Source organism: Lutra lutra, chromosome 1 (genome assembly GCF_902655055.1).
Source record: "Lutra lutra chromosome 1, mLutLut1.2, whole genome shotgun sequence".
NCBI classification, from domain to species: domain Eukaryota; kingdom Metazoa; phylum Chordata; class Mammalia; order Carnivora; family Mustelidae; genus Lutra; species Lutra lutra.
The window spans coordinates 201,901,581-201,923,281 of record NC_062278.1 but is presented as its reverse complement, the minus strand read 5'-3'; the positions used below and the strand labels follow the sequence as shown (position 1 = coordinate 201,923,281).

General features: G+C 41.0%; 1 protein-coding gene across 3 annotated transcripts in view; it reads right to left on the bottom strand.

Moving 5' to 3' along the window:
• The window catches only part of NEK4 (NIMA related kinase 4), a 38,283-nt gene extending 17,305 nt beyond the window's left edge, over positions 1-20,978 (bottom strand). The window contains exons 1-14 of one of the 3 annotated variants that reach the window (XM_047692257.1): positions 20,685-20,978; positions 18,894-19,160; positions 17,070-17,267; positions 16,569-16,676; positions 15,041-15,195; positions 13,247-13,388; positions 10,773-11,177; positions 6,509-6,679; positions 5,870-6,016; positions 5,132-5,198; positions 4,246-4,355; positions 3,058-3,146; positions 1,263-1,468; positions 681-814 (exon numbers count right to left, since the gene is read on the bottom strand). In XM_047692257.1, coding sequence (XP_047548213.1) covers positions 681-814; positions 1,263-1,468; positions 3,058-3,146; positions 4,246-4,355; positions 5,132-5,198; positions 5,870-6,016; positions 6,509-6,679; positions 10,773-11,177; positions 13,247-13,388; positions 15,041-15,195; positions 16,569-16,676; positions 17,070-17,267; positions 18,894-19,160; positions 20,685-20,777 — 2,292 coding nt within the window. In that variant the 5' untranslated portion in view covers positions 20,778-20,978. The remainder of the gene's footprint in view (positions 1-680; positions 815-1,262; positions 1,469-3,057; positions 3,147-4,245; positions 4,356-5,131; positions 5,199-5,869; positions 6,017-6,508; positions 6,680-10,772; positions 11,178-13,246; positions 13,389-15,040; positions 15,196-16,568; positions 16,677-17,069; positions 17,268-18,893; positions 19,161-20,684) is intronic. The other 2 variants (XM_047692265.1, XM_047692275.1) reach the window with 2 other exon arrangements.
• Between the last annotated feature and the right edge of the window lie 723 nt (positions 20,979-21,701).

The following is a 21,701-nucleotide window of genomic DNA, read 5'->3' as shown; positions in this document are numbered from 1 at the left end:
TGGTCTCAGCAGCACAGGAACAATCAAGAGAACAGATAAACAAGATGTGGTATGGCCATATAACGGAATATTATCTGACCATATAAAACAATGAAGAATGTGATCTATGCTACAACACAGATGAATCTTGAAAACATTATGCTAACTGCAAGAAGCCAATCACAAAAGACCACAGGTTCTGTATGAGTTCATTTAAATGAAATGTCCAGAACAGGCAGATCTACAGACATCGAAATATCAGTGGTTGCTTAAGGGTAGAGGACTTGGTGGACAACGGAGAGCGATGAGTACAGAGTCTCTTCTGGGAGTATTAAATGTTCTATCATTGGTTGGGGTAATGGCTGTACAACTCTGTCAACATACTTTAAATGGGTGAAATGTACAGTATGTTAATTATATTTCAAAAGTCTGTTAAAAAGAATTCCATAGTGGGGTGCCTGGGTGGCTCAGTGGGTTAAGCCTCTGCCTTTGGCTCAGGTCATGATCTCAGGGTCCTGGGATTGAGCCCTGTATCAGGCTCTCTGCTCTGTGGGGAGCCTGCTTCTCTCTCTCTCTCTGCCTGCCTCTCTGCCTACTTATGATCTGTGTCAAATAAATAAATAAATAAAAATCTTAAAAAAAAAAAAAAAAAAAAAGAATTCCATAGCATAAGCAGCTGATACAGCTAATGGGACACTCACCTCTCTCTCCAATTCATCCTCTTCTTCCAAAAGATCATACACCTGTTCTAAAAGCTGAATCCCCAGGCCCTGGATTACATCAGCTCTCAAAACTTCAACTATTCTTCTGATTTTTTCAGAACCTGGCATGATAGCTAAAAAGCAATTAACAAAAACAGGAAAAAATAAATACTTTCACCACTGCAGCATGAAGTTGTTTTTTTTTTTAAAAATGTCATTTTAAGATTCTTTTCACTTTGACAAGAGTTGGATTTAATAACTTCATGTATTTTTGATGATGGCAAATGTATATATGAACTTATGCCTCATGTCTCATTACCACCTCCTAAATCTAAAATTCACAATTGTCTAATTTCAGGAAGAGCCACATGAAAAATCCAAATATGCATTTATATTTATTTAAAGAATGCAGCTTTTCAGGAACACAATTTGCTGCATAAAACAAGATATGCCTTTTATCGAGCTATCCAAACAATAAAATAATAAAAAAGAAAAAAATTTTGGGAGCATTATCTTCTTGGTGTCACACATTTCTCCAAAAAGCATGCTCTCCAGTTTGTTGTAAAAGAATAAACTGATCACCAGAAGGTAGCTCTTTAAAATGAAGATCCTCAGCTTCTTCTGCAACTTTCCCATGAAGTATCAGCGTATCCCGGTACTTCCGATGAAGTTTAAATTCTGACACTGGTTCTGGAACCAGGAGATCTTCATAGCTCTCTTTAGACTCCAATTTTAGGGTTTGAGTCATCAACTGCACCAAGTCACTCATTTCATTTGTATGACCTTTCCTGGGGAAAAAATAATAATTCCCCACTCCCCTGTGATTTCATTGGCTTTATGAGAATTTTTCATTAAAAAATTAGATACAAAACATTTAGGAAGCTCTTCTTCTAAATAACTAAGTAAGCTATTACAGAGACACTTCCATTAATAAGTATAAACTCAACAAAATACAAAAATCTAGGATGTGAAGACAATGGAGAATGTACAAAACCTGTAGGCAGGTTCTGGAGGGGCTTCAACATCTCAGAGCCTAAGGGCAGGCCATAGGCCGCTAAAATACAACAGAAAACCCAATCTTTCTGGCCTGCAAAACTGAAGGACAGAGTTCAAGACAACCATAGCCATTAGAAAGTGAGAGTGAAATCTTAGAAAAGAGAGACCAGAAAGTAGCCCCAGGTTCTATGTATAAATTCTGCCCAACTATTTTTTTTTAATTTTATTTATTTGACAGAGATCACAAGCAGGCAGAGAGGCAGGCATAGAGAGAGGGAAGCAGGCTCCCTGCTGAGCAGAGAGCCCGATGTGGGGCTCGATCCCAGGACCCTGGGACCATGACCTGAGCCAAAAGCAGAGGCTTTAACCCACGGAGCCACCCAGGCGCCCCCCCCCCCAACTATTTTTAAGTACAAAGTTTAAGAATATTTAAAGCATGGGGCGCCTGGGTGGCTCAGTGGGTTAAAGCCTCTGCCTTCGGCTCAGGTCATGATCCCAGGGTCCTGGGATCGAGCCCCACATTGGGCTCTCTGCTCAGCGAGGAGCCTGCTTCCTCCTCTCTCTCTCTGCCTGCTTCTCTGCCTACTTGTGATCTCTGTCAAATAAATAAAAATAAAATCTTAAAAAAAAAAGAATATTTAAAGCAATACAAAAAATATCTCAGCCCCCAATGAGATAAAATTGACAATGTCTGGCATCCATTCAAAAATATCAGACATGAAAGGAAGCAGGAAAATAAAACACATTTATGAAGAGGAAAAAAAATCAGGTAATAGAAACAGACCCAAGAGTGATACTAGTGATAGAATTTGTAGATAAGGACATTAAAGTGGTTATTATAAATATATTCCACATTTCCAAGGTAGAAGAATGCATTAACATATTAAGGAGAGGCACGGAAGTTACAAAAAGACCCAAATAGAACTCCTGGAAATTAAAAAATACACTGTGTTGAATACATGAGATAGGATAAGCAGACTAGATGCTGTAAAAGAAAACATTAGTGAACCCATAAGAAATGGCAGTAGAATCTATGAAAAATAAAACAGAAAAGAAGTCAACTTTAAACAATCTAATATATATGTACTTAAAATCCTCTAGAAGGCAAGAGGGAGTCCAAAAAAATTCCAAAAAGTAACAGTCAAAATTTTTGCAAATCTGATGAAACTATAAACCATAGATCTAAGAAGATATTCCGTAAGAATTCTGAATGAAATCAGATGTGTTCATTAGAAGAGATGTGTTCATTAGTTTTGGCTCTAACATGTACCAAAACCCATTTATAATGTTATTAATGACAGCACTACAGGTCTGAATACACGTTTAAGACTAATCAAAGTAGAAATTGTTTATGAAAAGAGAGAGAAAATAAGAACCTTACCGTTCCTTGGAATCCCCATCTGACTTATCAGTTGAACTTGTAGAAGAACTTAATTCATCCTCAGACAGACAGTGGATGAGTTTCCTTTCCTTTAATGTTTGGAAAAACAGAATTCCACATGACAACACAACCAGAACATAATATACGCAACATTCTTACATGCAATGTCTAGATACCATGTGCATCTGGGTCCAATTTAACCGAAGAAACTAATGATCTAAAAGTTGAAGTTACTTTACCTAAACAATGTCCCAATTCACCCATAAAGTTCACAAGTGAACCCTGAAGAACATGAAGGTAAAGTTTTACAAGGCCCTGGGAAGTCTCAGCTATGAAAAAATGTCCTTTCCAGAAGACAGCACATGAAGAGTTCTGGTACTCCACTCCTAAGCAGAGGGCTAGTAACCTAAGGAATTTTAGGCTAGATAAAATGCCACCTCAATAAAAGCAGCCTCCGTTTGCTTATAACTGAGACTCTTTGTTAAAATACCTTAAAGGATTGCTTGATTTAATTACATGCAAACCTTACAACTCTGGAAAATAGAGAGGAATATCTTGATTAGTGAAGCAACTCACTCAGAGAATACTGTTAAAGCAACAAATCTTCCTTATTTGCAAGAGCAGGAAGTTTCTATCTTTTTAAAATAATTATATGTTCCTAGAAATAATGTCAGAAACTACAATACAGAAAAATGGATAGTTATTCCCTGGGTATCATTAGACAGAAAATGAACATGGGTTGGAAACCTTGCAACTACCCATTCAGCCACTAGATGCTGCCCTGCATCCTCCCTAGGCGAGGAACTCACACAAACAGGAAACTGGGCAAAGATAAGCAAATGAGACTCAAATTTGGCCAGGCAGGCGGGTATATTCATTGCACAGCATTATAAGCAAAATGTTGCCTAGTGGAACCCTTGGGAAGTCCTGCTGTAAAGACTGCCTAAAAAAGATAGTAACTAAGCTACCAACTGCTTATAAGAGCACCTAAAAACTCATTCCTTTAATGGAACAAAAATAACCTTTTTAGTTATTATTCACCAGTTCTTTTCCTTATCAGGAGTGAAAAAGTGTAACTTCAGGCAGTGCTGTCCCAGAAATCAACGGAGCTGGCATTTATGAGGTTTACTGTATTAGGCTTGCCAGATGCAGACCCGACCCCCTTTTCCATGGGACTGTGTAACGTACCTGAGCCACAGTGCAGTCAGGAGACAACCATCGGGCAGGGGCATGCTGGCCTTCTTCTTGTGGTTTCCCTGGCCCTGATGCACTCAGAGAAGCTCTCCTCACTGAAGGGCCTGAAAAAGCGGGCACCCCCAGCGGTTGTTTGTGGTGTGCTGGCCTCAGAAGAGGGCTTTACAGCAAGTGCCAGCCTAGAGGTAACTCAGCATATTCATCATTACTCCAGTGTCTGACACCTCAATTTAAACCATAGTTCTAGGTCCACCAGCACTGTGACCCTGGTCAAGTTATGTAACCTCTCCAAGCCTCAGCTTCCTCAGCTGCAAAATGCAGACAATGCTGCCTACCTTTGAGAGCTACCATAAACAGGAGATGAGATAATGCTCTTAAAGTGCTTCCCATAATGCTTGAGACAGAGTCAGCATTCAATAAATAGAATCTGCTAGTACTGTCTTTATAGTAATAAGAATGATCGTGGCCTTTGACCCGGGGCAACACCATTCTCCCAGCTTTGTTCCTCTCTTCCTGAGAAGACAGCGCTTCCTGACCAGCAGAATCTGAACACAGAAACACATTAAACACTCACTCCATTTCCTGTCTGAAATCTCTCAGGAGTTAATGCCACTCAAAGCTCTCTTGATCTCTTTTTACTATCCTCTTCCTCTGATACACAAGTTCCAGACCCAACAACCTATGCTGATTCTTTTCAAAGGCCCAAGAAATTTCAAAAATTCTTCCAAAAAATCTTCCAAGATTTTCCAAAAAATCTTCCAAAATTTCCCCCATGGATCACTGATGCTGAAAATTCCTCACACCTCACAGTCAAAACCAATGTTATATCCATAAGCCAAACCAACAACCTCCAATAGATGAAGGAAAGAGAAAGCTTTACCTGAGGGAAACACCTCTTCCTGTGACTGCTTTAGTCGTCTCCTCTCTCTTGCTGATAATGGTCGATCCTTTTAAAAAGAGTAAGTTACTTTCACTCCTACTCACTATTTTTATAACAGCTGCAATGTCTGATGTCTCATCTAGCACTACAAGACAGGCCCTGCACAGGTCTTTAAAGGAGTATCTGCTTGAAACCAATTCACATCACGGTCACAACTACTAGCTAGGAATGATCACAACCCTCATTTCTGGGAAGTACTCATTTTCGGAAGGGCAAATGGAAAATTTTGCATTTCTCACATTCAGAATGTACTTAGTTTCCTTAATTAAGTGGAAGTGACCATCCCTGGAACTATAGATTCCATCCATTTCAATAAAAGCTTCTGCTGAGAATCACAAATTTGTTCTCTAAGCTGTTTGGCAAAAAGTGGGGTTAAGGTGTTTTGTTTTGTTTTGAGGATTTATTTATTTGACAGAGAGAGAGTTTACATAAGCAGGGGGAGCAGCACACAGAGGGAGAAAAGAAGCAGGCTCCCCACTGAGCAGGAAGCCCAACTCAGGGCTCAATCCCAGGACCCTGGGAACACAACCTGACCTGAAGGCAGATACCCAACCGACTGAGCCACCCAGGTGCCCCGGCTAAGATGTTTTAATATAAAACTTCACAACATATGCAGGATTTTTACAACCAAAAAGTTTTATAAGGTTGGGAAAAAATCCAATATACACTCCCGCAGACCTTTGATGAAGACACCTCCCTGCTCCTCGAACAGCTTGCAGCAGACCCAATGGCCACTCCTCTTTGGTTTTCAGCATCTTTTTGTGTTAATGTGACATCCATTTTTCCAACAATGGGAAGAGAAGGCAAAAGTCGAGGAGCAGACTCCTGGAATTTAAATAATTAAAAAAGGAGGAAGTGGGAAATTATCAATTTCCTATACAGCCACCTCCAAAGTTCCCCCACCATTAAGCCTCCTCTGTATTTGTTAATGGTTCTCAAAAACTTCAAAACATTGAGGTTTATTGAAAAGAAACTCTGCCAAAAGTGAATGACCATCTAAGAAGCTTACAGAGAGGGTGCTCGTGAAAGTCACTTCAAAAAAGGAGGTGTCGACAGGATTTTATGTAGAGGGAGAAACTTTTCATCAGTGTAACACAGGAGGGATCAGAGATCTACTCTTGTTAGCTTGTTCCCTTAACTCTCAAGACGACCTGTCCATTTTTGCTGGGGAAGATAAAATCTTTACTCTGTTTCTAATTCACTGAGATTTGAAAACTAATAGTTAGCATCTCCCCATTGCCACCCCCTCCACATGCTCCCTGCATTTCTTTCCTTCTAAATGAAGTCTATTTCCCAAGCCGCAGAACAATGACTTACTCCACAGAGCTCTCTGCTGACCTGTCTCTCTTCCCCACTGTGCTCAGGCTGTACTCTTTTCTTCTGTCGTCGCTGTCGAGAAAGGGAAGGCTCAGAACCAGAGCTCTGTGGCTTTAAACCTGGTTGGGTTCTGTCTGGTTTTTCTGTAACACATTCACCAGGAACTTGATCCTTAAAAATAATAAAATGAAACAAACAAAAAAGAAAACAGAATAATGAAATAGTCTTTTGAACTTCCAAATGGCCAAACTATTATAAAATTATAACTGGAAATGAGAAGGAGGAATGTCTTTCTCAAAATGCGTGCTCATTTGCAGGGCTGACGGGCAAAAACAAAGTGCTGATGTCAGTTACCCACATATTCTGGCTTTTTTTCTCTTCTCCCAAATAAAAATAAGTACTTACTTTTTAAAAAAGATTTTTAAATTTATTTGAGAGAGATAGACAGAATGGGGGGTGTGGGGAATGAACAGGAGGGGCAGAGAATCCCAAGCGGGCTCCAGGCTCAGTGTAGAGCCCGAGGAAGGGCTCCAACTTACAATCGACATCTCAACCTGAGCCAAAACCAAGAGCTGGACACTTAACAAACTGCACCACACAGGTGACCCCAAATAAATAATTACATATATTTTTAGAGATTTAAAAAAGATATTTAATGAAGATTAAATAAAGACCTTTATTCATTTGAGACAAAGAGATACAGACAAAGACAGCATGAACAGGGGGAGAGGCAAAGGGAGAGGGAGAAGCAGACCCCTACTGAGCCAGGAGCCCAACCCCAGGACCTGGAGATCATGACCCGAACCAAAGGCAGACACCTAACCATCTGAGCCACCCAGGCGCCCCCCCCAACTAAATAATTAGTTTAATTAAATTACTCAGATTGTTATTAACCTGAGGCTACTGATATTTTTTATTTACTTTTTTTATTTACATTTTTTAAAAAAGATTTTATTTATTTATTTGACACAGAGAGAGATCACAAACAAGTAGGCAGAGAGGCTGATAGAGAAAGAGGGGAAGCAGGCTCCCTGCTCAGCAGAGAGCCTGATGTGGGGCTCGATCCCAGGACCCTGAGATCATGACCTGAGCTGAAGGCAGAGGCTTAATCCACTGAGCCACGGAGACACCCCATCGATTTACATTAAAAAAAAAAAAAAAACTTATTTTCTGGGGTGCCTGGGTACCTCAGTTGATTAGGCAGCCAACTCTTGATTTTGGCTCAGGTCATGATCGCAGGGTCATGAGATGGAGTCCCATGCTCTACATGGAGTCAGCTTGAGATTCTCTCTCTCTCTCCTTCTGCTTCTCCCCCAGCCTGCACACTCTCCCTTTCAAATAAATACATACATAAAATCTTAGGGGGGAAAAAGGATCTGAATAGATATTTCTTCAAAGCAGGTATACAAATGGCCAATAAGCACATGAAAAGGTGCTCAACATCATTAGTCATCAGGGAATGCAAATCCAAACCAAAGTAAGATACATTTCACACTCATTAGGATAGCTAGAATCAAAAAACCAGAAAATAGGAAGTACTGGTGAGGATGTGGAGAAACTGCAACTCTCACATATTGTTGGGAAGTAAAATGATGTAGTTGCTTTGGAAAACAGTCCTAGAGTTCCTCAAAAAGTTAAACATAGAGTTACCATATGACCCAGCAATTCCAATCATAGAGTATATATCCAAGAGAACTGAAAACATGTCCACACACAAGCTAGTATAAGAATGTTCATAACAGGAACAACAACAATAAAAAGAATGTTCGTAACAGCATTATCCATAGTGACTAAAAAGTGAAAACAACCCAAATGTTCACTAACTGAAGAATGGGTAAATAAAATATGGTGTACACATATAGTGAATTTATTTGGCAACTTAAGAAGGAATGCAGGGGTGCCTGGGGAGCTCAGACAGTTTAGCATCTGCCTTCAGCTCAAGTCAGGATCCTAGGGTCCTGGGATCGAATCCTGCATCAGGATCCCTATTCAGCGGAAAGTCTGCTTTGCCCTCTACCCCTCCCCCCGTTCATGTTCTCTCTTGCTCTCTAATAAACAAATAAAATCTTCAAAAAAAAAAATTCCTTAAAAAAAGTAAAAAATGTAAAAGGAATGCAATACTGGTAGATGCTACAACATGAGTAAACCCTGAAAACATCATGCTAAGTAAAAGAAGCTGCCACAAAAGGCCACAAATTTCATGATTCTCTTCACAGGCATACCTCATTTTACTGTGCTCCACTTTATTATGCTTCACAGACAATTGTGTGTGTGTTTGTTTGTTTGTTACCAATGGAAAAGTCTGTGGCAACCCTGCAGCGAGCAAGTCTATCAGTGCCATTTTTCCAACGGCATCTGCTGACTTTACGTCTCAGTGTCACATTTTAGTACTTCTCACAATGTTTCAAACATTTTCAGTAGTACTGCATTTGTCATGGTGCTCTGTAACCAGTGATGGCTGATGTTACTATTGTAATTGTTTGGGAGAACCACAAACTGTCCATAAAAGATGGAGAACTTAATTGACAAACGTGTGTGTTCCGACGCTCTACTGACTGGCTGTTCCCCATCTCTCCATCTCTCCTCAGGCCTTCTCATTCCTTGAGACACAACAATATTAAAATTAGGCCAAGTAATAATGCTACAATGGCTTCTAAGTGTTTAAGTAAAAGGAAGCGTCAACAGATGCGGCAAACTTCACTGTCGTCCTGTTGAGAAAGAAATTGCCTCAGCCCCCACAGCCTTCAGCAACCACCACCCTGATCAATCGGAAACAATCGACCTCAGGGCAAGACCCCCCAGCAGCACACAGATCCTGATGGGCTGAAAGCTCAGGCAGTGGTTAGGCTATAGCCTTAATGTAATTTTTACGTGCACTGGGAAACCAAAAATTAAATTTGATAACCTTTATTGCAATATCCGCTCTATAGTGGTGACCTGGATTTGAAACTGCAGTTTCTCTGAGGTAAGCCTGTACATGACGTGCTCGGAACAGGCAAATCCATACAGACAATGGTTGCCAGGGGCTGGGGGCAAGTAGCAATGGGCTATTATTAGTGGGTATGGGGTTTCTCTTTAAGTTATGGAAATGTTCTGGAATTAGACGTGATGACTATACAACCCTACAAATACACCGAAAACCACTGAATCGGTATTTTAAAAATAGAAAAATAAACAGAAAAAAACGAAGGAAGTGAATCTGAATGTAATTTGAGAGCCAAGCTGAACAAGCAGCACACACATAGTTTTATCCACAAAGTACTAAGAATTCCAGTGTCCGAAGAAAGTTTAAGACTTCAATCCAATGGCTTTACTTTGACTTTTCCATAAGAACAAAAACTTATTTAAAACATTTAAAACATTTGAATATAGGTGGCTCAGCTGGTTAAGCGCCTGTCTTTGGCTCAGGCCATGATACCAGGGTCCTAGGACCGAGCCCCATGTCTGGCTCCCTACTCAGTGGGGAGCCTGCTGCTTCTTCTCCCTCTGCCTGCTGCTCCCCCTGCTTGTGTGTGCTCTCTCTCAAATAAATAAAACCTTAAAAAATTTTTTGAATATATTTGTATAAAATAGTTTTTATATGTCTTATATAGCGATATCAAATTAAAGTTATGTTTAATATATCAAATTTAAATATTTTAGCATAGATTATAAAAATAGTTAAAATATACATCTTAAATATATTTTTAGAATATTTTACATATAAAAATGAAAAGGTCACCAAATGTTCTGGCTTTCTCTCTAATCCTCAGCTACTGCCATATTTCGTCTAACTTATGCTTCTTTCTAAGTTCAAGTAAAAGTTAACCTTTAAATTTACTCAGAATAGTCTCTTAGTATCAAAATCCCTTTGCTCCTTTCCTTTTCTTTTCTTCCTTCCCCTTTGGTTCCAACACATAAAATACTTTTTTTTTTATTCCTTAAGAAGTAAGATCAAGCACTAACTTTCCAAGTGCAAGAAGAAATGTGATGTTACCTACTTGGTGGAACTACCCTTCCATGTGGAAGCCTAAGGAAGAGTGACAAAGAAATGGGAGAAAACATAAAAATAGCATGCTTCCACCAGATACCCTATGGGGGGGCACAAGGTGTCTAAGAATCCTGCGGGTCCTATCCTTTGGTTTCTATAATGTTTAAAATGGCACACAGACTAACTGATTTTCCTAAAATGCCAAATAGAACCCAATGAACAACACAACTCATATCTTTGTAACCGCACTTTCCATTTTCTTTCTGAAACCGGCACCTCATGCATATCACTCACCTGGTCTTTCAGCTTCTGGTCTTTGTTGAGGGGCTGCACAGGTCTCACTGGGTCATTCCTTTCCCCAGTGACATCGTCAGAGGACCATGCGGGAGTCAGGTTTCCGGGTTGAGGACTGGGCTTAGTGCCATCCTGCAGCTTCTCCTTCACTTGAGAAATACTGCGGTTACCTTCTAGCTCATGAACAGCATCTAAGTGTCTTGGCTGATTCTCCCGAACTAAGCCGGCGCTCAGGGAATCCCTTCTTTCTGCAGGTAAGATGTCAATATTCACTTTACTGATTGTGGCTAATGATTCTGAGGTATTGCTCACATCTGGTGTGCAGGTGTGGCCTTTCAGACTTGCTGGTGTCTTCAAGGGGGCAATGACTATGGGTTTCTCCTGGGACAAACATTTGTCTTCACCCTGAGTGAAAATATGCTTCCAACTTATTATAGCACTCCTCACATCATACAAAATCAACTCAAAAAACGTACAGCAGGTTCCTCAGAAAGTTAAACACAGAATCACCATATGATCTGGCAATCTCACTCCTAGGTAAATATCCCTAAGAACTGAAAGTAGGGACTCAAACAGGTAATTGCTCACCAATGATTTACAGCAGCATTATTCACACTGGGCAAAAGGTGGAAATGAACTAAATGTCCATTAGCAGATGAAGGGATACACAAAATATGATATACACATAACAATGAAATATTACTCAGCCATATAAAGGAATGGAGTACTGATACATGTTACAACATGGATGAACCTTAAAAACATGCTAAATGAAATAAGCCAGACACAAAAGGACATACTGCATGATTCCACTCATCTAGAACCGGCAAACTTATAGAGACAGAAAGTAGATTAGAGGTTACCAGGGCCTGGGAACAGGAGGAATGGGGAACTATTGCTTAATGAGTACAGAGTTTACTTGGAATGATGAAAGGGTTTTGGGAGATACTGGTGATGGCTGCACAATATTGTGAGTGTATTTAAGGCCACTAAATTGTAGGCTTAAAGGTGGCTCAAAATGGCAAGTTCTGGGGCACCTCGGTGGCACAGTTGGTTAAGCATCTGACTCATGGTTTCAGCTTAGGTTGTGATCTCAGGGTTGTGGGGCTGAGCCATGCATAAGGCTCTGCACTCAGTGTGGAGCCTGCTTGAGATTCTCCTCCCTCTGTCCCTACTGCTCATGCTCTCTCTCTCTCCAAAATAAATAAATATTTTTAAGCAAATTCTTAAAAATTAAAAAAGATTAATTTTAAAAATGAATTTTTAAATTCATTTTTAATTTTAAAAATGAATCAATTTTAAAATTTAAAAAATGAATCAACTACCTAAATATGAGCTGAAATTATAAAACTCCTAGAAAAAAACACAGGCATACATCATTATGAACTTGGAATTGGCAAGGAATTCTTAGATATGACACCAAAAGCATAAGCAACGTAAGAAAAAACAGATAATTTGGGCTTCATCAAAATTAAAAGCTTTTGTGCATAAAAGGACATTATCAAGAAAGTGACAAGCCAACCTACAGCATGAGAAGAAATATTTGTAAATCATCTATCTGTTAAGGATCTACTCTCCAGACTATAGAAAGAACTCTTAGAACTAAATGACAAAAATATAAAAAACCCAACTAAAAAATGGCCAAAGTGCTTAACAGACATTTCTCCAGAGAAGGAATACAAATGGCCAAGAAGTTTGTGGGAAGATGCTATGTTGTTAGTCATTGGGGAAACGCAAGTCAAAACTACACAAGATACCGCTTTATATCCAGCAGGATGCCTAGAATCAGAAAAGTAGAAAATGACAAAATCGGTGAGATTACAGAGAAACCAGAGCTCTTGTGCATTAGCTGGTGGGAAAGTAAAATGCAACCACTCTGGAAAGCAGTATGTTGGTTCCTCAGAAAGTAAATAGAGAACTACCACATGACCCAGCAATTCCACTCCTAGGTATATATCCCAAAAGAACTGAAAACAGGGACCCAAAGACTTGTACCCAAATTTTCATACCAACAGCCAGAAGGTGGAAATAACTCAATATCCACCAATGAACAAATAGAAAAGCAAACTGTGGTGCATACATACAGTGGAGTATTACTCAGAAATAAAAACAGATAGAGAACTGACACATGCTACCTCCGAAATGTCCTGCTCAGTGAGAGCAACCAGACATGAAAGGTCACATACTATGATTCTTTTTACATGAAATACTCAGAACAGGCAAACCCACAGAGACAGAATACATGTTGGTGGTTTCCACAGGTCGGGTGGAGGAGACAATGAGGATGATTACTTAACGGGTCTGGGGTTTCCTTTCGCGGTGACGTGGAATGTTTTGGAACAAGATAGAGGTGATGGCTGCACAACACTGGGAAGGCACTAAACACAATGAATGGTTCACTACAAAATGGCTAACATCATGTCGTACAACCTGCTTAAATAACCTATCGCTTTAATGGTTTTTAGAATACTTACCATTCTATATGTCTTGGAGCCCTCAGAAGAGTGTAGCTGGAGGGAAATGGCTTTATGACTCGATTCAGCATTTCCAGAGACCACTGCAGCAGTAAGCTTTGACTTAGAGTCACCATTTTTAATATTACTTTTGGAGGTTTTTCTTTATGAGGAAGAAAAGAAAAAAATTATTATCAGTATAGTGAAGATGAGAAGTTTTTACATATCTGGGAAATGCATGTGTGTATTATAAAAACTGTTCCACTTAAGAGAAAATAGTTTTCTAAAAACCAGGGGGCATTCTGCAAAACACTTGACTAGTACTCCTCAAAACCAATCAAGGTCATGAAAAACCAAGAAAGTGAGAGACTTGGTTGATTTAGGAGGACTAAATGCAATGTGGTATCCTGGATTGGACCCTAGAAGAGAAAAAGGCCATTAGTAGAAATACCGGTGAGAGCCAAATAAAGTCTGGAGTTTAGTCAACAGTCAGGTACTGATGTTGTTTCTTGGTTCTGACAAATGCACCATAGTAATGTAAGATGTCTATGATAGGAGCAGCTGGGGGAGGGGTGTACAGAAACTCTCTGTACAATCTCTGCAACTTGTCTGTAAATACAAGATTATTCCACCATGAAAAACCAATGAGAAATTACCTCATGTACAGAAGAACCAGCATAATTTTCAAGTTTCACATGTTTGTAATTATACCACAACTGCTTTGCCAAGTTTGATAGCAAGAATGATGGGTGTGCTCAGCCTGAACTTACAGAATATAAGAGTACAGGATTAATATTCCCAACTCCTTTAGTGTGATGTTTCTACAACTGAGCTAACTTACCCTCTGGAGAATTTAAGAGGAGCATGAGACCGAGGCTGTAGGAGGCCAAAGGTCTGTTTGGTGCAAACTATAGACAGTGTAAATAAAAAGATGATTTATCTTTATCCCCTGCAGCCTGTCTAGTATTACTCTTAAATCTAACATATCACAAGGCAGAGACTGCGTCACTCTTAGATCATGGAAGAGCTGTTTAGTGAAGGTAACCCCTGCAAGTCAAAGAAATAAACTTTTCTCTTGAGAACTATGAGTGAAGAAGGAAACTTAGGGAAGCTCTCAGAAATTTGAGCACTTGATTTTTAAATGTGACTCTCACATAGTACATAACATGTAACAGGCTTCCTAGATAATTCATTTTCATGTGCTTTCTAAAACATATATCCTTTTGAAACAATCATACTTAATGTGTCTTGGAACCCTCTGAGGAATGTTAAAGTGATTCTCTAGCTGGTTTTCTAGATTCCTGATTTTACCAATTACATAAACTTCAAACATGCCCTAATGCAATTTTCCTTCATGTGGGGCTCGATCCCAGGACCCTGAGATCATGACCTGAGCTGAAGGCAGAGGCTTTAACCCACTGAGCCACCCAGGTGCCCCTTTCCTTCATGTTTTAAAAAAACTCACCATGGGGGAGCCTGGGTGGCTCAAATGGTTAAGCATCTGACTCTTGATTCCAGCTCAGGTCATGACTTCAGGGTCATGAGATCGAGCCCCATGTCGGGGTCTGCACTGGGTATGGAGGCTGCTTCAGGTTTTCTCTCCCTCTTCCTCTGCCCCTCCTCCCTTCTCTCTCTCTCTCTCAGAATAAATAAATAAATAAAACTTCACCATAAATTCTCATATGAGAATTATAGAAGCTACCTTCTTTTTTTTTACTTCTTATAATTTAAAAAAATTGTTTTATAAATGTATAATTAGAAGCTACCTTCTTTTATTCAACTATTTAGCCATCTATTTGCAAGGAAGCATCTTACGCCTTTGTGGCCTCCAGAAACAGAGAGATCTGGCGCTTTATGTAAGGCTGCCTCAGGATGCTCCTCACGGAGGGTCTTTCTTCAGGCCTTTTGCTCAGCATTGTTCTTATCAGTTCTGCCAGCTCTGGGCTATAATCTTTTGGCATTGGTGGCAGCTACAAAGAGAAATAATATCACAATTACGACTCTGGTCTTGTGAAGCAAAGTATAAGGAAAAAGTAGACGTTTCCCAATATCTCTTTAAAGTCATCATACACAGAACCAGAAAAGGGCCAGCATACAGCAATCTTGCTAATGTCCTGGTCATAGCAGCAAGTTGTGAGACTGTAAAAGCAGATCCTTCAAACCAGCAGTCCCATTTGAGGACTGTCTCCTTCAGAAATAAGACCACGAGTTCCTAAAGACTTATGTACCAGGATATTCACTGCAGCCTTGTTCTTGCAGTAGTAAACGACCGTGAACAACTTAAATGTCTACCTATAGCATAGCCCATGGTACAGCCTTCTAATAAAATGCTAGGCAGCTTCTTAAAAAATATGACAGCTAGCAAACTACAAAGATGTCCCACGTATATTAAGCAAAAAAATCAAGCTGTATACTAATATGTACTGCCTGATTCCATCTCAGTTACTCTTTAAAAGCACCTGTGTGTATATGTGCATATATACACCCAGAATGATATATATATACAGACAGGAAAACGCTAGGAAGGATACGCATGAAATTCCTAGCAATGGCGATCTCCAGAGGGGAGAAAAGAATTTTAAAAAGAGGGGAATTTACTCCTTTCTTGTTTGAGTCTTAAGTAGTAGAATTATGGGTACATTTTACTTTTTTTGTGTTTTTCAATATTTTGAAATTAAGAAAATGAGTCTTGGCATATTAAAATCAGTATGTAGTTTACAGCTTTGAAATTTAATGGCATGTGGATGCCTAACACTGCAGAGGACAGCTAGCCTCATGGAAGTAACATATACACGTGGTTGCTCTGGTGTCTCTACCATGCACATTGCTTTGTGCAGCTCTTAACGGGCTACTTGTAATTGTGATTATCAAAGGAGCATCACCCTCAAAGAGTAGACTTATCATCATCATCATCATCATCATCATTATTATTATTTTACATCATTGCAAAGTGTCTTCCAATCACCAGGTACTGAGCAAGCTGGGAATGGAATGGGTACTTTGCCCAGAGCGGACTCCTTTTAGATGGGGCTCATTTAACCACAGTGGCTCAGGGGAAGCTACCAATATCCTCTCAGGGCACCTGAACATCCTGTGGTTAAAAGGTGATGGTTTTCAAAAAGCCAATTTTTCAGAACCATTAAGCCACCTTTACAAATTAATATTGAAATACGATCAATCCCTTCTCTTTCTAGTTCAACCTTCCCCATGGAAGGAGCTTACATTCTTACCTATCTACCTGACATCAAGGATGACTCATTTTTGCCAAGAGCTACTTACAAAGCTGCATTAAATTAACCTTGCTTAAAATATTAAAAACAATTAATTTCAGAATAGTCTTTACCTTTCCTTCAATAATCCGATAAACTAAAGAATTCATGTCTTTTGCATTGAAAGCATGCTTCAGGGTGGCCATTTCATAAACACAGCATCCCAGTGCCCAAACATCAGACTAGAAAAGAAAAATAGGAAATAATCAAACGTCAGAATGCCTATGCCATTTTTCCTCTGAAAACAAAAAAAACAAAAAACATTTTCAGGGCACCTGGGTGGCTCAGGCAGTTAACATCTGCCTTCAGCTCAGGTCATGATCCCAGAGTCCTGGGACTGAGGCCCACATCAGGCTCCCTGCTCAGCTGGAGCCTGCTTCTCCCTCTCCCCATGCTGGTTCTCGCTCTCACACACGCTCTCTCAAATAAATAAATAATCGCAAGAAAAACCAAAAAACAGAAAACATTTTTCTTAAGCCAAATCAAAGAGAATCCCTCTGACTTTCTATCTGATGGGTTCTGAAGTTATACTGTCCTAGAGACAGGGTGAGCTGGCATATGCAATTCAATCCTACCTTATAGTTGTAAGGTTTGTTTGAAAACAATTCGGGGCTCATGTAGTAGGGTGTGCCAATGAGGGTGCTAGCCATGTCACAGTGGTTCTCTAACACTCGAGCAATTCCTAGGTCACCCACTTTGATGATGTTTGTTCTTGTTAGGAAGACATTTTGAGTTTTCAGATCTCGGTGAAGGATGTGTTTTTCATGTAAATACTGAGGAGAGAAATAAAACTTCATTAAACATAAAAACACTTCTCTACTTACTTATTCTTGACTTCTTACACAACATCAACAATTGCACAAGTGAAAGCATCTCAGTCATCTAAATATCAAAACACTACTGTTCTATCATCTCTAAATAAAAAGTGGGATTTACAACTTTCCAAAGCAAGAAATTTAGTTCCATGCATTAATTTGCACCAGTATCCTTCACAACTGTTGCTTGGTACCTTGACAATTTCACCATTTAGCATTAAATGGATCCAGTTAAAAATTACACTTACAAACTCCCCCTGAAGGGAGGAAGACAACTTGTACAGAGTCACATGCACAGTCCCCTCAGATTCATGAAATCTGGAGCTTAATAATATTTCCAACTATAACAAGATCACTTTTATTTAGTCAGCATATATTTTTTGAAATTATTTTTATTAACATATAATGTATTATTTGCCCCAGGAGTACAGGTCTGTGAATTGTCAGGCTTACACAGTTCACAGCACTCACCACAGCACATACCCTCCCCAGTGTCCATAACCCAGCCACCCTATCCCTATCCCCCCCATCCCCAGCAACCCCCAGTTTGTTTTGTGAGATTAATACTCTCTTATGGTTTGTCTCCCTCCCAATCCCATCTTGTTTTCTTTTTTCCTTCCCTGCCCCCACAACCCCCACCCTGCCTCTCAAATTCCTCATATCAGAGAGATCATATGATAATTCTTTCTCTGATTGACTTGTTTCGCTCAGCATAATACCCTCTAGTTCCATCCACATCATTGTAAATGGCAAGATTTCGTTTCTTTTGATGGCTGCATAGTATTCCATTATATATATATATACATCACATCTTCTTTATCCATTCATCTGTTGATGGACATCTAGGTTCCTTCCATAGTTTGACTATTGTAGACATTGCTGCTATAAACATTCGGGTGCACACGCCCCTTCAGATCACTACTTTGTATCTTTAGAGTAAATACTCAGTAGTGCAATTGCTGGGTCATAGGGTAGCTCTGTTTTCAAATTTTTGAGGAACCTCCACCCTGTTTTCCAGAGTGGCTGCACCAGCTTGCATTCCCACCAACAGTCAGACAGCATATCTTAAAATTTGCACAAGGTCAATCCATTCTGGACAAGTCTGCCCAGTTCCAGAGTGGTATTCCACAAACAGTCTCACATTTGAATATGTGTATATTCAAACACAGACATGTTTTGTATTTCCACTCACTCTGCCACAGTGGAGTTAAAGCCCATATCCCCACAGTTCAAGCATGTTAATTAGCCCAACCACCTTCCAGTAAGACACAGCTGACCAGTTGATAACAGACATGGTCATTTTTTGCTTTGTCAACTCAGGACCCTTAGAATTGATTTTGGTATAAATAAATGAACAGAGAACTGGCATCCCTTGCAAACTGAAATCCGAATCTACTTCAATATAGACATCATTCATTCAGAAACACTCTAATGCTATAGCGAGAGGGCCTAGGTCCACTTCATAAATGGGTTTTTTTAAAAATACATTTTTTTCACATAAGCTTTGGGGAAGGATTTTCCTAAAATCCACTTGCCATCCCCCTGTCACCCTGGAGCAAGTGGAATGCTGTGTCTGGACAGTACCTGCAGAGCCATGGCGATCTGAACAAACCATTCCACCACCTGACTCTCAGGCAGAAGCTGCCCCTTCTGTTCTTTGAGCTTTCGGTACAGATCACCTCCTTCGCAAAAGCCCATGACGATGTACAGCAGACCGTCACCTCCCTCCCACGACTCCTTGTAGGTGACAATATTAGGGTGCTTCAACTGAGACAAGAGCTGAGCTTCCTGTTCAGCGGCTCGTCGCTCTCGGCTGGAGGCATTTCGGAGGTTCAGCTTTTTGATGACATACTACAGTGAAAACACGTGATTTTACAATGTGCAAATAAGCATACAGTTTTATATGTTCAGAATATTTAAGGGTTCTCCTGACTGTCCTCAAAACCACCCTCCTGGAGCCTGTCAGATAGCCTATTCATTTTGTTATTCACAAAGCACAAAACTGGGGAAAGGGTGTGTAAGTCTTTTGTAAGATTTGTAATTTGTAAAGATTTGCAAATTATAATTTACTGATATTTTCGACAGATTAGACTTACAACAGGCTGGAGGATCACAAAGAATTTATTATACTTTCCACCTGCATTTTACCATTTCATTAATGGCTAAAAAATGAGTCCATGTTAACATACAACTCTCTGTGTCAAATAAATAATAAATAAAATCTAAAAAAAAAAGTCAATATCCCCTAACACCTAATTACATTGCTCACGACCAATGAACAGTCTATGCAATCCGTTAATCAAAAGCATATATATATAAATGTGTTTTGTAAAATATAAACTACTGCTCAAGTGTGAGGGACTCTTACTACCATCAATATTCCATCCTCCACTCAAAAATTCATGGACACTCCCATCTCATCCCCTTACTGCTGTTGAATAAATCTCTTATACCTGAGCTTGTGCTCTAGGCAGAGCTACCAGCACCTGACATCAGGCAGAATAGGCTAGCGGGCCTTATACTTGGGACATCTCTTTTCAGCTTATCTGGGGCGCTGCCACTGTCCTGGTGTAATTATTAATAGCACCTCCTTTCAGTTTCAAAACTGCCCCAGTTGGTGCGATACATTATATGGTCACCCTACTCAAAAACCGTTTTAAAGAACTGGCTCATCATCCTGAGGGTCATGGGATAAAGGGCTTTAAAGACAGGAGTGACAACATTAGCTGTAAGTTTTAGAAGGATCACTGAGATGACAATGAAAGTGATGGATTGAAGAGCGAGCCAGGCGGCAGGGAGGATCCGTGGAGGCCACCGCCCCAGCTCAGCTGAAGATGATGATGTCCTGGACTGCAGTGATACCAGTGGAGAGAGAAGAGGCCTGCTGGCTTAGTGGACAGATGAATGGGGGCAGTGGTGTGTATCAAGAATGACCCTTGGGTGTGTCCGGTTTGGGTAACTGGACGGCTGGTGGTGCTACTCGCAGAAATGGGGACAGTGAAAGGTCTGGCGGGAAGGTGATGGGTTTTAAGTGGGTCCCGTAGTCTCCGGGTCGGATGTACGCGGCCCTTCATCCAAAGAGTAATACCTGCCAGGCGCTGCGTTAGATTGTGGAAATGGATGACCTGACAGAGTTGTCAAGAGCCGAGAAGATGTGTAGATCAAGGGTAACAATTAATACCAAGGAAAACTACAGGGAGTTAGGGGCGCGTATTACGGTAAGGCCTGGCCTAGTCTTGGTGGCATGGGACAGTTTCCCTGAAGTGACATCCGAGGTGAGTCCCCTCCAGACCACCCGCAGCCCAGCCTTTGGACGGCGGCCTCAGCATATCGCTACCTGCCCTCCACCCCCTGCCGGGCCCCAACCCCGCCGACCTGCCTGCCGTCCCGCCGGTGCCTCACGAGCGTCACCTCCCCGTAGCTGCCCCTGCCCACGACCCGAAGGTAGCAGTAGGCGGCCAGGGGCATGTTCCCGGCGCCCGCCCAAAGCTGGGATGCGGCGGCAGCGGCGGCCAGGGTCGCGGGCCGCGGCGGGAGACCCCGCTCATGCCCAAGAGGCCGCGGTGCTGGCAGCTGCTGAGACTGTCTGGCCCAGACGCGAGCTCTGAGGCTGGGCCCACAGCGACGCTGCTGCCATAGCGATCCCGGCTAGCGCACTCCGCGCATGCTCCCACGGACCGGAAGCATCCACCACAGAGCCGAAGCGCTGCGCGGCCAGAGTGGTTCCGCCATCCAGGAGGACCCGCCATAGAGCTTGGGCTCAGGGGGGCCAGAGCGACTCCGCTGGACTTAGGGCGCGCACCTTCTGCCTCAGTTCCACCGTTGAGAACTTCCGGGTTGCCGGGAACAATGGAATAGTGGAAGCTTCCATGTATTGAGCACGTACTTGATCTCAGCGCTTTGGAAATATTCGTCATTTTACAAATTTTACATTTTACAAATAACTTTATTAACCTCCTACCATGTGCCAGACCGACAAAGTCCCTCTCCTCCTGAGGCTCCCATTCTAATCGAGGGATGACAGACTAGAGTCTACAAGTAACATGTGTTATATTGGCTTTATCACACAATGGTTAACGTATGCATCTAGCAATCCGCATACCACTACACTTCACCCCTAAAAGCTTCAGCTTGTGCATTAAGAAATGCAGAGTACTCTCATAACCGTCCAACCCCCTGCACTATGACTTGACTGAATTCTTGCTTGATTTTTAACAGCTTAAGGTATTAAGGCAGTGTCCATAGGAGGACTCTCAAAAGACCCGTGTGTGAAAACTCAAAGCTCCCAAATGAGTTCATCGTTTGATCCAAATGACATTTCCCTTCCCTCTCCTAAAGCATTTACCTAAAAGACCTCACAATTGTAAATCCTTCCAATGTCCCTACTAGATA